Source organism: Microchirus variegatus, assembly GCF_963457635.1.
Source record: "Microchirus variegatus genome assembly, chromosome: 4".
NCBI lineage: Eukaryota > Metazoa > Chordata > Actinopteri > Pleuronectiformes > Soleidae > Microchirus > Microchirus variegatus.
The window spans coordinates 21957739-21974887 of record NC_139805.1 but is presented as its reverse complement, the minus strand read 5'-3'; the positions used below and the strand labels follow the sequence as shown (position 1 = coordinate 21974887).

The window sequence follows — 17149 nt, the reverse complement described above, 5'->3', positions numbered from 1 at the left end:
ACTGAGACACCAGGATATAGACTATCAAAGTAAAACAAAGCACCAAAACGACATACAATCATTACAATATTAGTTTAAATGTCCAGTGTGTAACATTTAGGAGGGTTTGTTGGTAGAATATACTATACACATATGTTTGTAAAAGAGTATAATTGCTTTTAAATATCCGAATGTTTTCATAGGCTTACAATAAGCCTCTTTATATGCACTAGGCAAGTGCCTTGCTTAATGGAGGCAGCTGTTTTGTCTCTATAGCAGCACAATCACAAACAAAAACAGTGTCACACACATAAGCCTCAACAAAGAAGATGGAGGGCATGAGGGCAACTGCAGAGGGATATAATGGGAGTGTTTACATCCTTTCTGGTAAATATAAAGGTGACTGTAGTTCCCTGAAGCACTTGGGAGTCTTCTGCGCTCTCAAAATTCTGATTATTACACACTGGACCTTTAAAAGAACTCACCCACTGTACATAAGAAATCATTTGGAAAAGACTTGATGACCATGTTCTGTTAAAGTTAGTCGTAATGCGGACATGGTGGTGGTGACGCATGAGGCTGATGCTGTGACATGGTGCAGTAAACTCTCAGCAGACACAGGATGACTGGCCTTGGCCTGACTGGTCATGCAGGCAGCCTGTGACCATTTCCACCTGCTTTTCAATGACACATGAATGCTATAATGAAGCGGCGGGGTTTTTGGACATAAGCCAAGCCAACACTTGGTGTAGTCATAGTCTTTTGGGGATCTGGGATTTTTTACACAAACACTCACCACCAAACACAACATAATCTCGGACCAATTTTACTCCTGATCTAAGGGATTTTTCTCTGCACTGTATATTTTAGTCCGATGCTTCTCACTTACTGTCTCTCTTTCCCAATCCCCATCTGGCAGGGCCTTTGACTCTGAGCCATAGTGTAGCGGAGAGTACACCCAGGTCCTGTCCTCTGGAGGCTGTTTTTACACACCCACCACAGCAGAGGGAGCCAGAGGGTCAGAGGAAAGGCCAGAGGCACAGAAACAAGCAGCAGGGGCAGGCAGGAGAGAAAGACACAGGAGAAGAGAGGACAAGACAGGAAATGAAAATTAGGGATGCATAAAGGAGGAAATGATGCTGAGACACATTGGAAAGTGTGAAACTAACAAAAGGATGTGTTAATCCTTTCAGCAGTAAGCAGACTTGACATACTGTAGATACATAAATAATGGCAAATATGTTGGTAAAGAAGACTGCTGGAAACACGATGGGTCCTTGTGATGTGTGTTTGAACCCTGTGTCTTAGCGTTGGACTACCTCGTCTGAAGCAAAGTGAAGTGTACAGACAGAGCGAAGGGACGAGTCGCTGCATCAGCCAAACAGGAGCGAGGATGGGGAGAAAGAGTTAGGTGGTGGGAATGGGAGGGAAGCCAGGATGCCAGGACAGTACGACACAGAGAGCATCCTCAGTTAAAGCAAAATGCAGGATAAAGACTTTTTTTTTATTTTTTATCCTTTTCCAACAATAAAATAAGTGCTTGCTGGTCTGTATAGAGTTTCTGAAAGTTTCAGCAGGTTCATGTTCACTGTGGGTCTCAGGTCTTAATAGACCTTAAAAAGAGGGAAGCAGCTGCAACAAGGTACATCTGTAGACGGTGACACACACATATATAAACATATTTTTATGACGGAGTGCTAAAATTATGAAAATTATTGCAATATAGCTTCAATAGCTCGACATAGATATGTTTACGCCTCGCACAAAAACTCTTGGTTTGCACACAAGATAAGCTCTGCATGTTTCACTTCAGATTTGCAAATTATTTCATTAATTACCAAGTGTTTTGACATGATAACATACATTTTAAAGTTTAAAATGACAAACTTTATATTTGACATGTTTCAAAATGTGATGTTTAGACAGACCGATTCGTTAATTTTTAGCCGTAATGCTACTGTGCTCCCTGTGCTCAACATGGGAATGTTGCCAAGCAAAACGACATTAAAATATGTATATGTATAAGATATTAATTCACTACAGCCTTCATATTTCCATACTGTATATGGTTGTTAGAAGAATGAGTTAGGTGAGGAATCAAATAAAGGTCAATATGAGTAAAGTTTTGTTTATTTCACGCCTCACTGTCTCCACCGCGAGGTTTGAGGGCATTTTTATATTTTATTTAAAACCCCTACAGCTATAAAAAGCTGTGTTCCATGCAGTATCCGCTCAACATTGTGTCAAACAAACAAGTCCACAAAACTAATCCAACCTAACACCAGGACAGCACATCGTATTTCTTTTCCTTCTACCTCACTTACTGTCCTTTTGGACCGGCATTTCCTCCTCTGTCGGACAGGAGAGACCACCCAGGTCCTCCCATCAGGAAACTGACAACAGCAGGAGAAACATGACACGTAACGCAAAACAAAAAAAGACATGTGACAAATAGAAATGAACACACGCTGAGGTGAAAATGGAAAAGAATAGTTCTGGATGCTCAGCAGAGATACACGGGATGAGTCAGTGGTGACAGATAGATTCAGAAGTCTCGCAACCACTCTGTTTTCTGTTTTGCTGCCTGCTGCTTCACCACTTTCATTATGACTCGTGACGAGAACCACAGGAAACAAGCAGAGAAAGTGAAAGAGCATGAAAAGGGCAGAGAAAAAGATGGAACAAGGGGAAAGTGGGAATGATTGAAGAGTCGGGGAGAATAAGAAAACAAGAGGATAGAGGTGAAGATGAAGGAAAAAGACAGTTGGATGTGGTAGAGAACCTGAGGTGAACACGCCTGTCCTCGCCTAAACCGGTCATTCCCACAGTGCAGGCTGCAGCTCCCTGGTGGTATGTGAAACTACTGCAAGTGGGCCGTGAAAGATCAATACATTAAAATAGTTTTTTAAATGTACAGTTTTTGAGTCACATATAGTAGCTCTTGTAATTGGCGTGGGATCATAGTAGATGGAATACATTGTTGATGATGGAGTGGTGGCTTTCAGGTGGAAAAAGGAAAACAATGAACTGCTTAAGGACTGCAACAGAGTCCAACATTGCATACAAGTTTCCGGTTAGGGTTGCAGGGGGCTGGAGCCAGTCCAAGAGAACATAGGGCTTAAAATGCAATTTGCTGATTGGTTACAAGCACTAAAATCCAATTTATTTTGATAGTCTCTACACAAGATACAATCTAGCAAACCATGGCAATAGCTCACACATAAACAGACCAAAAAAGATGACACCAGTCAGCCAGAACATTACAAACACTACTGTACTGTATATTCATGGCACGCTTTAAAAAGAGGGATTCTGTGCATCAGTAATACAGTTAAAACTATTCTTTCCTGTCCACTCCACTCAAGACATATCATTCAAGCTACAACACAACTTAATCATCAGTTACGTATTATTAGTATATTATTAGTATATTAGTTTGAATAAAATCATAGTACACATACATAGAGCTCTTGCTTTTCTCGTTGGTGGTTAGAACGAACAATTTAGGCATTTATCAGTGGAAAAGGAAGCTGAAGTGATGACGCAGAGACCCGGTTTGTGTGGTATGTCAGAGGAGAAATGATGACAGTACGATCTAATGATGACTCAGCTGACTGAGTTGCTAAATGGTCAAAATGAGGAATGTGGTGGCGATGCCAATAATTCAAAATGTGCCTTTCCGCATTTCACATCCAAGACAAAGTGAGGTTTTCATATTCAAGTATGGATATTTGGCAGTGTACTCCGTCACTCCCGAGAGGCCACTTTGTGACCACACTGCCTGTAGCGTGTGTCTGTTCATTTAAATATCATGGCGTTCAGGGTGACTTGGCCTCATGCAGTGCTGTCGAGCCCCTGCTGCTGTTAGTAGAGAGAATATCTGCTCCCTCTGAAGTATGAGCTGGGCATCAGCCAGAGCCGTCAGCTGAGAGGGCTGTTAAATAACTGAGGGAGCTCAGTGACTAACCTGCTGGGCATATCACGTCATGTGCCACACAAGAGGATGTTTAATTGCTGATAAGGGACACCCCATTCTCGCCATTGTGGAACGTTTCTTTCTGTGATCGGTGGCTCCACTCTCCATGCTACACCTGACACTCATACATAAATGTATAGCAGTGTTTTTGGGCACATTAACACCTGCCAGCACAACATTATCTCGTGGTGACTTCAGTAGGATTCTCCTAACACATGCACACTCCACAAAAGCTTTAGAGCCTTCAGCTTTGCAGAGGATCAAATTAGATAGGAACAGCAAACTGACGCTGGCGCAACATGCCATTATTCCTCTGCAAACACTCCAAAAAAACACACTGCAATACTTTAAAGGAAGAGTTTGACACAAGGGGAAATGACTTATGACAATGCTTATTTCCTTCTCCTGTTGTTAAAAGCTGGAGAAGCCATTTTTCTTTTGAGACTGGAAATTTGGAAACCACTTTCAAGTACATAGAGAAAATCAGCGATTTTGCACTGTAATGACAATGTGTCCCAATATTTCCCAAAATGTTAAATATGTCCTTTAAATGAATGCACCACACACATCAAACAATAACTGCACATGCTCTTATTCTCATACCAGCCTGCTGTGTGTGGTCCTTTCGTCAATGCTTCTGTAGGAGAGCATCATACAATTCTTTGATACTGAACCTTTCATGATCTGATGGCTGATGTGCAAATATGATCAAAAAGATGAGAAGTGACAAGAGCTAGTCCTAGCCTGACGCCTCACTATTTTCCCTTTTATTTTCACACAATTTCTTAAAGTATGTGTGAATGTGTGATCACGTGTGTTAGTGCATGCGAAAGGGGTTTTACTTACAAAGCAAATATCTGTGGCCGGCACATCTTCGTCATCATCGACTGAAGCCTGGCTGGTGCAGCCAGAACCAGACATCTGGCTGGCCCGGTCTGCTTCTATCACCACCATTCTGGGACTGGATGGTGCTTCCTCTGTTTCCCCAGGAGAGGAGGTAGCAGCTGGGGCAGACGAGGAGGAGGCCTCAGCCTCAGGTACTGATGGACTGGACGAAGGTGCTGCTGCGGCGGCGGCGGCTTCAGGAGCTTCAGCACCAACTATTTCGTGAACCTCACTGAGGAGAAGTAGATGAGGGATTGTTAAAAGTCTGACACTATCGGTTGACCCTCAGACAACACAATAATATTATTATTATGTGACTGTCTCTCTGGAGCAAGGATTATCTACAAAAAGGTCCATGTAGTCTATCAAGATAAAAATAACACATGCATACACACATCACTTGCAGACATTAATTGGCTCACTTGCCAAATCCACTTTCCGGGCAGCAGATGAGAGGAAACGGGACCATCTTATGGTCATAAGGTAGCTCAGGGTAAAATTTAACAGCTAAGAGCGTGGGTGTTGATGGTTTTGCTGTTTAAGCTCAAGGATTTGCCAGCTGGCTGCGTGCTGCCCATGGTTCTTTATTGTTTCTGGCCTGATCATTAACGGTGAGGAGGGATTCAGGCACATTCACATTAATTTCTCAGACTCAATGTTTGGCTTTTACTCCACAAGTCTGCTAGTGTTGGCATCTTAGAGGAGTTGATTTGCTGAATTAATGAGGAGGGGCAAGAAAGGATGGTGGTTGCTATGCAGAAAGTCTGATTCTGCCTTTCTCTCTTTTCTGCTAGATATATGTTCTTATCTTCCCCTGATATATTCTTCTCTGCTTCCCCATCTTAAATTTGGTGGTGCTGCTGCTCTCTTGTCCTAGTCCCTTTACCTAGTTTAATTTCTCCAGCTCCAAGAATGCAAGTGAGTTGACGCTTCTTGAAGAAGTCCAATTGTTCAGGTGGTTATCTTCTTGTTTGTTGCAGCTATTCCCACTGCCCACCCCCTCCTCCCATCTCTTTCCAGACCCCCAGGCCATATGTCTAGCCAGCATCAGACCCAATTTATTCGGTTGGTTGCCCTCAGTAACCACACCCGACATAAACAAATCAAACCGTAGCCCACTGAGATGCATCAGCTGTTCGTTTCCACTCACAATTGATTCCATGTGGACTTAGTCATGATGTTGTGTTTATTGAGTCTGTATCTCCTGCTGTTGTTCCATTTTCACTTCTGTGTCAAGTGTAAGCGCCAAAACAAAAAAAGCTTAAATCAGCCAAATCCGGGTTAAAATAAGCATGTCAGGTCATCCTGGAATTATGGGAGCTGGTCTGTGCATGCAGCCTTCCTGCCCCACTGCCCTACTTATAATGGCTGGTTACCCCATGTCAGGGCTCATTTAGCCCCTTGTCTATACACATACACAACCATTCAACACCAATTAATATAGATGTGCACTTTCTCATAGTCTCATTACTGTACGGCACTGACTGCTTCACATCGTGCCTGCAGCATTTAGCTGTCTAGAGCAGGAGATCCCTGAGCCCCAATAAGCAAATGGGTCTAGCTGATGTGTGTGTGTCAGTGTCAGAGAGGAGCGTGTATCCAGGTGAGACAAGGGCAGGTTATTATTATTGTCACATCAAACCAAGTCATATAAATGATTGGGGTCATGGAAGACTCACTGCAGCTCAGCAGCTTATCTACTCTCTGCCAGGGTCACATACATACAGAACTACAGGCAGCGAGTGACAGAGTTCACTCATCTTCTAGTCACTGTTTAGGGTGAAAAAGTTAAAGCTGTTATCACTGTTATCTATGAGCCATCTAGTTTGTTGACAGATATTCAACCTTAAGAGAAGATGTATAGTATGAGGCCATAACCTGTGACAAAAGGAAGAAATCAAATTTCACATTCAAACCATCAGGCAGTTCATATTGTGCTATGCCAACACTGTCAAGTAAAGCACTGGAGTCTACTATGTAATAGGAGTCATAAGACCTCCCTAATGATGTTGTGAGGAGGTGCTGCCCACTACTGGTCTATTGACACTATATTTGTGACAGATCCTACAGTGCTGCACTGTACAGGAGATATTTGGCTCATGAAAACAGGTCTACATTAAAGCTAGAGTCAGAAAGTCTGGAAAATCAAGTAATGACAGGCTACACTTTAAAAAGCACCCCCCTCACGTTGGCCCTTTAAATAATGCTACACCCTAAAAACACTGGAAGTCATTGTCTGCACTGGAAGCAGGAATATTGGCTGCACTTACTCTGCCACAAGACAATATTTTTCATATATGCTCTGGTGGTGAGTTCCATCCACCTCTTTTAACAGCTGTTTAGTTTATCCTTCTGTCAAGGTTTGCTCAGTTGTTATCTATATCTGTGCTGCTTTGCCTTTGTTTTGATAATGAATAGATGTGATATGGTTGATGATGTCACTGAGGAGGAAAAGATTTTGAATTTACTTGTCCTGAGAATATGCTTTGGTCTGACGGCTGAAGATAAAACGTCTACAAAGAGACACAATGTGTGACAAAATATGATAAAAATATGGAACAAGGAAATTCCACAGGTGTGTGACCAAAGAAGAAAGTGTCCAACACTTATTCTATTTCCTTTTTAAAGTGTCAAGCAGAGTATAATTCAGGCTATAGAAGTGTGTCAGAAACACTTAAGAAGCCCTCACATTAAGTGCACCTATCTCTCTGAAACAGTATTAATGAGTACAGGAGATACTGGACGATAAAATGCAGGAGTTATTATACTGTTAATATATAATCTCACATGCGTAGACAGTTTTGTTGTTGTGTTATGTACCGGGTTTCCGGTGAAAGCAGTGGAATAGAGATGGTGGGCTCGCTGTCATGTCTCTTTAACTCCACCTCCACTGTGATGGTCTGCTGATCCTCCTCACGCACACGCAGCTCCTCCTGGGTCCTGAAAACAAACAAAAACATGTGACGTACAGGGGAAAAAAATGCTCAGAGGAAATTAACCACACGTGAGAAAATATACACACACACAGCCTCATCATAGCAATAGGAATAGTGTGACCACTCATAAACACACCGACCGACAGGCTGACCCCACATTTCACGTCTTACCTCCCACCACACCCTGAAAATATGAAGCTAACAAACCTCAGCACATTATAAAAACAGCTATTCCTGCTTTAAATGCTTGACGCAGTGAAAGTAGCATTCATGGTCCTGACTCACCTCACATCATGGCTGAGAGACTGGGTGTGCCGCCTGCAGACAGAGGATACAGTGTCAGTGCAAACTGCCTATGAATACTGCTGACCTCCAGTCAAAATGTAGGATGTTAGGTGTTTCTATTTAGGATTTTAACCCAACAAAAGAAATAAACAAAATAAGATCAACACTAACTAAGGAAAAGACAAAAGTCTATGTACCTGTAGCGAGGATGCTCTGATGTGTCAGATGGGGATCTCTCAGGAATGGACAGAGAGGTGGTAGAAGACAGCGTGGTGGCGATTGACGCTGTGGTGGCTTCCTCAAACGATGGAGGAGTACATGGAAGAAGATCTGGCCGCCCTGGAGGAAAGAGAGAACGAGACAAACAAAGAAATTCTATTATTCATCTTTTCAGAAACTTGGTGCATATTCTAGTATTTCATTTCTATTCTATGAATTTTTTACAAACTACTTAGTTGATATTCCTGTGCAGCCATTTCTTTCCCTTGGCAAGAGCTACAACCCTCTTGTTGACAAAGGGCTGAGATCAGTCGCACTTATGTTTACAAAAGACAACTGCAAAATATTGCATGTCATGTAGGACAGAAACAACACTGTGTTTTGTTACCCCAAATACATTGGACTGAGAAAGTGACTGAGACAAAAGCAAAGTTCTGGAAAATAAGCTTCTTCGAAACTCTTTACTGCCTCGTGGTAACTGTGGTTGGTACATTCTGAATCTGTGTATGGGCTCTGTCCCAATTATCTGTCTCTGATTATCTACAGTTATGTCACTGCATTGCAACACTGATTTATTTACCCTCATCCTCCAGTGTTGGGAAGCTGCGAGCTCCTCTCAGGTCGTAGATGTTCTCATCCCTCTCAGAGGGCAGCTGGCTCGCTGACCAGGCTGCACCGGGACCAGCGCACTTAGGCACCATCAACGACACGCGACCCTTCTTAGACGGAGAGGATTTCAGAGCTGAGGGGGCGAATCACATAAACACGTTAAGCCACACAAGGATCAAACTGGTGTGGTTCTCTCACACAACATGCAGCAGAGCCTAATAAGGCAGTTGGCTCCTGTCTCTTATTGTCCTGTCAAAGCTCAGCAGTAAAAAAGACACTAAGCCTGGCATCTGACATGTGCTTGTGCAGCTCTTCCCACACAGCTCAGTTTGACTATGTAAGGCAGTGTTTACTCACAGGAACTCTTCCTGAAAACTGTGTTGCTCATGAACTTAAGGAACCTATCCGCATAGAAGCCGGGCCGGTGGACTGACACGGTGTCCTGAGGAGAGACAGACATTATGAGACAAGTGGTGCATGCATAAAATGATCAAATGTGTGCATACAGTAGATTAACAATCCTATTTCATTAACTCTTTTGCCAAGGTCAACCCAGGACAACACACTAAAAAAGACAAAAGACAGACAGAAACAGCCAGACGAGGCTACAGACGAGTCTCTACATTATTTATGTTGCAGCAGACGGCGATCGCACTTCTAGCAGACTGACAGATGACACTTGGTGTTTGGTTTAGACTGATAGAGGAGAGAAGGAGGGATGAAAGAGGCAGGCACTAAGTCACTTCTTCTTTATTATCAGTGGAGTGCACCATGATTGTATGCAACAGTGAGGGTGTGAGAGAGAGGGGGAGAGAGAAGCAGTAGCAGTGACATGGTCTGTTGTTTTCCCACTCATACCTTGTGTGTTAGTGTGCTTCATAGTGGGAAAAAGGAATGAGTAAGTCAGTAGTTAGGTCGTTGACATGAGATGTGAGGTGCAATAAAGGAAGGAAGGATCTATAGTTGTAATCTATCTTGTGTGTATAGTAATATAATATGATGTTACCATGGTGTCCTGGTATAACTATGCATGTGAAAAAATAGAGGAAGCGCCATTTTGCGAGGCATGAGAATTGTGAGAATATTGTATTGTGACGCCTCTGCCAGTTCCCACCTCTACTATCAAGCGATTGTATACATAAGCGCACAATTGCAAAAAATGTTCCTCTTCCTCTGTAGCGCCAACTATTGCAGGCTTCACACAACACTGTATACTATCTGTCCCCATTACTGCAGAACTGACTGTTCATAAAGGTGATTTACTGTGGAAAATGCTCAATAATGGCTAATCTTAATGACAATGACACGCCACACTGCAGATGGAGTTCACCGCAATATTAAAACAGTTGCTCTATAAAAGAGAACTGCTGCTGCTGATAGGTATATAATTATGTTTAGGGCAATCCATCGCTACCTAAAGCTGGCTTTTAATAAGATTTGCTACACAAACAAACCCATAGACATGAATAAATCGAGAGAGACCTGCTCGATGAGACTTTTTAAATAAATGTGTGAAGAGAGAGGGAGGGTATTGGACATGTTCACAGGTTTGCAGCTTAAGAGGGAGTGACATGGACAGATGAGGGAGGAGGTGATAAAAATCCAGACAGACAGATGAGCACTACCACACGCCAATAAGGTTTGCCAAACATGAAGCTAATAAAACTCCTCAAACACAAAAATCTGTAAACAAATAAAGCTCAAGGCTACAGTTAATCATAAAATGTTATTCACAAGTCAGAGAATGAGATTTCTGTGACTGAATTAAACAAGAGCCACAAGGAGATGACACCTCGCCCACAAAACTTCACATTCATTTTGTGCCGTCACTGTAATCTAAAGTTGTAACATTTCCTTCAGCTAGCTGTTCAGAGACAAACACACAAGTCAGATTCCCTGACGAGAACACACAGGTGCTCGTTTCACTGGAAACCCAATAGGTGGAGGGTGAGTGTCACCTCTCAGTGATCACAGGACAAAGAAACGGAAAACTACAGTTTATCCCCCTGCATTATCTACCTGAGAGTAAACCATTTGTGATCACTGCAGAAAATATCCCTGCATTTGACGGAATATGTCTGCACATTCAGAGCTATTAATAAACTCACCCCATCATGAACCAAAGCTTTCCACGTGTGCTCCAGTTTCTTGATTAGCCTGCAGAAACAAAGAAAAGCACAGATTAACATAGTTGTGTTTCGACAGATTTTTGGCTAACTTCTTGCATCCGTGAACATTCCCCTTTTCTCCTCCTTACGTCACCTCATTAAAACGTTTGGTGAGGTTGGAGCATTTATTGCTGCACAAACCCGGCTAACCTCACCGCCCTGGCTCCTGACTCGAGCTCCTACATTGACTGTCTGACCCAAGTGCGCTAGATGATTTGTAATTGTTGCAGCATGAAACACATATTTTAACTGAAGTATTTAACGGGCAGAAGATTTATGTTACTTGTTTTATGATAATTATATTAGTGTAGAATATGAGGACAAAAGTGCCATTACATGTATTCACTTGGTTACTGTAAGTATCACCTGTAGGACTGCAGGATGTCGATGATTCCAATGTACAGAAGGAGTCTCTCGCCCTTTCCATTGACTGCTGGGATACCACCCATCCTGGAAGTAGAAGGAAAATAAATTCACTATAAAGCTTGTCATTCATGCAGCAATTATGGGCAGAAGAAAATGTTTTTAAGATCCCATTGAATGGTTGTTTGGTCCAGCAATGGACAATTGACCTTTCCAGGGTGTACCCCACCTTTCACTCTATGTTAGCTGGGATTGAGCCTAACCCAGCACCCCTGTTCTTCCACTTATTCAGATTTGAATTGTAGGGATGCAGCATGTTAAGCTGGGTTTTTACAGGTGGGCTTATATCCACAAACTTGGAAATCCTTACACAGTGGTCATTGAAAAAAATGTTTCATTCCAAAACACAAGCTGATAAGGGGTAATTATCCCTAAGGTGCCATTATTAAACTCTTATCAGAATATATAATTAGCATTAGTGGGTCATTAACCAAATCTACTTTACCTTAAAAGTATATAACAAAACACTACCAAGAAACTACCTACCAAGTTTTTGTCATTTTTGACTGGTAAGATTTCGATGGGTGCAGCATCGATGAAAAATCTACATAAAAGTGAAAGGACGGAAAGAATCTGCACACCTTAGAGCTCCCATTCAATTTTTTTTTATTGCTAGTGATGTTTCAAGCACAACACTTCTTCTTCTCCACTAGCGGAGGAAGTTTAGGAAGTTCTCCTTTAGGAGTGGTGTTGAAATCACCTCCCTTAGCTTCTTGACCTGGGATGAAACCTCTTGCATGGTTAGCGTCATCAGTTTGAATGAGCATTTATTCAGGATTTCACACCAGCGATTGCAAAAATTTTGTTGTCTTTGCTCAACATGAAGATTTTATTTTTTCTTAATCACCTGGGGATTAGTGTTACAAAGAGCAACACGTCATTAGCAATGTGGGAGTTTTAAGGTGAGCACATCCTTTTCTTCCTTTAACTTTATATTATAACTCACATATTTTCACTTTGAGCCATACTGCCAAACTTTTAATCCACACTGAACCCAAGCACAGCCAGTCTGACGATGACTCCTCATTACTGACTGTTTGATGAGTAAATCTCCAGTTTGTCACCAAGGTCAAATGAAAGTGGAGGGGCCTGCGTTATAGTCGTCTCAACTTTTACATCTTTCAATTAATTTAATTCATACAGTTTTCTTCATTAGTCACTTTCTTCAAATTGGAATTGGAGTCATAATTTTCTGGGAAAAGAGTAACAGAGTGCCAAGCTAGACTAAAATGGCATGGTTAGATAATGAAAAGATTAAAAATGGGACATTATTTTCATGCAAAATGGAAAATGTGGGGTTTTAATTTATGGTTAAGCACTGCAGTTGAAAAAGTTCCAACTTAAGAAGGTTTATTGTTATTAAAATTGGGGTCATAATAACCTTTTGATTAATACAGTTATTTAAAACACCATAAAATGAAACTCAAACTCAAATGGTGCTTAATAGGGAAGTTAGTTTGAAGTTGGATATTCAATGGTCTTTATGAGGGAGTAGAAAAGTATCATTCAAACCTACATGACAGACTTTACATTTGTTTCTGACATGATTTTGTCAAACATTTAGAACACATAGGAAATGTTTGATTAATTCGCAATTAATCGTGAGTTAACTATGGGCAATCATTGGATTTATCATCGCTAAACTCCACTGCCTCTGGTCTCTCTGGTAAAACTCACGTGTCGTCAGTGTCGATGGACCCTCCACAGGCTGCTCCGCCCTGGATGGACTCCATGGCTGTGGAGTAGAGGGCCTTCTGCTGGGCCACGGGCCTCTTCTCATCACTGTCACCCTGTGAGCCCTCCATCTGCCTCTCCCTCTCTGCCTGGTCCATATTGTGAACGCCAAGCAGCAAGCTATAGTCCATGATCTTGAAGCTTTCCAACACCTATGCAGATAGACAGATGTGAGTGAGTGCAGTGATAGGCAGGTGTTGTAAAGACCCTTTAAAAAAAGCTTTTATCGCATAAAAAAAGGAAATGCAACCTGCAACAGTGGAGTTATTAGCACCATAAACATGAAACAGAGACACAAGCATGCACACATTAATAAACCATGTATACGAGAGCATGTGCATGCAAAAACACTCCCTCTCAAGCACACAACCTATAAATGTAAACATAAGGTGGTGATTTACATGACAAGGGTGTTTTCAGCTTCCCTTAAACCTGAAACCTCTTGCTAGTGGCCAAGCTCTAATTTACAGTGAGGGATTATGGAAATGTCGAATACATCATACATAGCCTGTTCTCTTCCTGCCTTCTTTCCCATCTTTCTCCATCTACTGCACCATCCATGACCCATCTTTTATCGATCAGGGCATCATCAGTATGGTGTTTCTTTCTCCATTATCTTCTGCAGGGTTCATCTATGTCCCTTTATGTGTCGCTTCCCTTGGAGACACTGCAATTTTATTACTTAATGTGTCTTTCTACCATCCCTCTAATTCTTCCTGTCTTGGATCTACTGCTTCTCTCTGGAGACCCTTTATCTGTGTGTTATATGTGGATCTTTCAACCAATGTGTCGTCTTACCAGGCAGTCTCTCTGTAGCGTTTTGACAAGTGCGTTATATGTGTCCTGGTCCAGCATCAGTCCATCCTGTAAGTCTTGCATGAAGTCCAGATCTTTGAACGTGGGCCGAGCCTTCTCCCTCTCTTTCTTTGACGCTCGCCTCTTGTAGGTGGAGCCCTTCATGTCGTATTTGAGGTGCATGCGTACTACACGTGGAAGGACATTATTCATCACCACCATGCGGATGTTTTTCCCGCCTGACTGGACACAATAGAGGCCAAAAAACTTGGGCAGCAAAGTGCGAGGGTTTTGATTCAAGTTCTGGAAAAGAAAAGAAAAGAAAAGAAAAGAAAAGAAAAGAAAAGAAAAGAAAAGAAGAAGATGAGTGAGAAAAGGCAAATGGTCTTTAGAGATGTCATAAATTGGGACTCGAGAGGCGAAAAAAATTTGCAAAAGAAAGCAGTGCTTTCTGCAGACAGTTAATTTAGTATCATTCCACATTTCTGTAAACACACTTTGGCTACAGTTACACATTGGTCATCTGATATATAGAGTGAATACAAATACAAAGTTTTATTCCTCTGAGTGCTATGATAGATGAAATTGGAAGTGCTCAAGGTATAATTACAATTCTTTATTGTCTGAATAAAATTGAACATTGAACCAGAATAATAAGTAAGTAAGGTTGAATGATGCAGTCACTGGAGTTTGATATCCACCCTCTTTTTAACCGGCTTTGAAATGTATGGTATGTATTTAAATGCAAACTTTTATAGCAGTATTTCAGTTTCTTGCTATCTAATGGCTCATTCCTCATAGGATAAAAAAAATAAACCTTTAAAAGCACCCGTACTTACACAGCAACAGCTTCAAGCTTTTCTGGTAAGAAATTGGTCCATGATTTACTATACAATTAGTCATCCACCACCTGATGCAGGGTTTTTATCATGAGCTCATATGGCTATGGGATACTCAAAGTACATTTTTCAAACAACCATTTCAAATGCCAGGAGCCATTCATTACCAAAAGTTCAGTTTCTAGTGCAAAGGGCAATAAATCTAAAATGCTCAATTTCTCCAAGCACACACTGAACACTGAACAAGTATGACTCAGGACACATTTTTCTGTCTGAACCCCACCTGAGCCAGGTGTTACCGTGGTTACAGTGCAGTGTAAGAGACATATCATAATGGACAGAGATATAGAAAAAAAATTACATTAGCAAGGCAACAGAAAATATAAAAACTAATTCAACAACACAGACTACTATCACCATTACTTTAAAAGATCCCTTTAGTACCTTTTCCTGTTTTGTTAACATTCCTCTGCTTTGACAACACTCAAGACTTTCAACACCATCATCAATCTGTGCTGAATGTTTTAGTAGTCAATCCACACAAATGAGGTTAGTCGGGCTGTGCTCCGTTAAAAACCTGCTTTGACCTTGGGACATGAGCCAGTTCAGTTCCATTAGACAAATCAGAGCAGAGAGAGAGAGAGAAGCCCATGCAGTGATGCACAGTATTCCGATGTGGAAGTAACTACAACCAAAGAAAGAGAAGCAGACACCGTGTAGATAAAAGCTAAATGTGAAAGTGTGGCTAAAACACTCAGCAGGTGTGGATGACTTTCATCTGAGAGAGTGTTAAAAAAAAAAAAAAGAGAGAGAGAGAGATACAGTGGGAGACAGAGATAGAGAGAGCATCCTCAGCCCTCAGTCATACACGACCCTTCAGTCAATGTCACGCGAACAGAGCAGTGACGAGTGAAAAACACTGACACGTGAGTGAGAGAGAGGGGAGAATAGAGGGAGGGAGACACAGATTAAGAAAAATAAATCACAAATACATGTGTGTTAGAGCAGTGAGGAAAGTGAAATGACATATTCAAATGTGAAAGAGGATGGAAAATTGAGAGATAATAGAGGGGCATAAGCACAGAAGGCAGAGTCTATTACATCACAGCGATGTGTATGCTGCCCAGAGCAAGACTTCTCAGCCTCCCTGCTACCATAAGTAAGTCAGCAGCACACAGCACGGATTTGTTATTTCTGTAAATCCATATACTGTATTAATGAATCTACACCAGGTTTTGTGTCTTATTTCCTTAGTCCACCTGCATTGACCTTAGGCTGAATCTCTCCGCTGTTATTTCTCTTCATACACCTATGAAAATGTGACCGGAACATCCCTCAATGAAAACGTGAATTCCCTGAAATGGTCTTTGGCCACAGCTGATAGCACATGAAAAAACACAGGTCCAAGTGCTGTGACCCTGAGAGGGTGGATTAGTAGCATGTACATACATGGAGCTGTTGCTGGTTGATTTAACGCAGAATGTGCCTGCAGACTGTAAGGGGGAGGGGGGTGGGGGGGCTTTTTCCTGGCTCAAGTCATGCTCTGTTAGTTTTTAAGTACAATATATCCGACTAACCAGTCTCTTATGAAACCACACAGCCTGGGGTTTCAGTCAAATGAGGGAGCTGTTATGTCTGCTTTACATGAGAAGGACTCATGTTTGGAGGACAGACTTAGGTTCTTACATAAGGAGATTGTAATATGACAAGTTGACATTTAAATGAGGGCAACATGTGTGCCATGACCTCGTGCTTGTTAACACAGCTAATCAGCCAGTCACATTAAAACACGCTTGAGAGTTGTTAATGATATCTTGAAACTGTCTTGGTACTTTTAGCACTTTTCTGTCCACCTAAAGCAATACTCCTAGATTGTGTGGGGTCCCACAAGGCAAAATGTTAGGCCCTCTCCTCTTTTATCTGTATATGTTGCCTCTTCAAAATTATAAAAATGACAGTGAGCAGAGCTTCTCTGGGCGAAAATATCTCTTTGACTGCTGGTTTGAGGTGATAGAAAAGCAACATCACCACTCATATAACCAAATTATGCAGAACACCATCTCAGAAGGCACATGCCAAACCTGGAAGCAGATGGCCTTCAGCAGCCACACAGGATGCTACTCTGGCCAAAAGTCTCTGTACTTAATATAGTGGCTGATGAGCACTCATAGATAAAGGGGAAACTACTAAACCTGAATATTGCTCCAAAACTGGAGGTTGTATGTAGTAGATTTGTTTAGTGACAGTCAAGTATGCCAGCGATTCATTTCATGTGGTCTGAATGAAATAAGTTGCGTTTAT

The 17149-nt window shown here is 41.7% G+C and overlaps 1 protein-coding gene across 1 annotated transcript in view; it reads right to left on the bottom strand.

Annotated features, from left to right (window-relative positions):
* Positions 1 to 731: 731 nt before the first annotated feature.
* pip5k1ca (phosphatidylinositol-4-phosphate 5-kinase, type I, gamma a) overlaps positions 732 to 17149 on the bottom strand; it is a gene marked incomplete at both ends in the record, with an annotated part of 31773 nt that continues 15355 nt past the window's right edge. The window contains 13 exons of the mRNA XM_083888232.1: positions 732 to 749; positions 869 to 958; positions 2304 to 2372; positions 4802 to 5072; positions 7661 to 7780; positions 8062 to 8094; positions 8259 to 8400; positions 8861 to 9022; positions 9247 to 9331; positions 10998 to 11046; positions 11424 to 11507; positions 13158 to 13366; positions 14013 to 14312. Of these exons, the coding sequence (XP_083744358.1) occupies positions 732 to 749; positions 869 to 958; positions 2304 to 2372; positions 4802 to 5072; positions 7661 to 7780; positions 8062 to 8094; positions 8259 to 8400; positions 8861 to 9022; positions 9247 to 9331; positions 10998 to 11046; positions 11424 to 11507; positions 13158 to 13366; positions 14013 to 14312 (1632 nt within the window). The remainder of the gene's footprint in view (positions 750 to 868; positions 959 to 2303; positions 2373 to 4801; positions 5073 to 7660; positions 7781 to 8061; positions 8095 to 8258; positions 8401 to 8860; positions 9023 to 9246; positions 9332 to 10997; positions 11047 to 11423; positions 11508 to 13157; positions 13367 to 14012; positions 14313 to 17149) is intronic.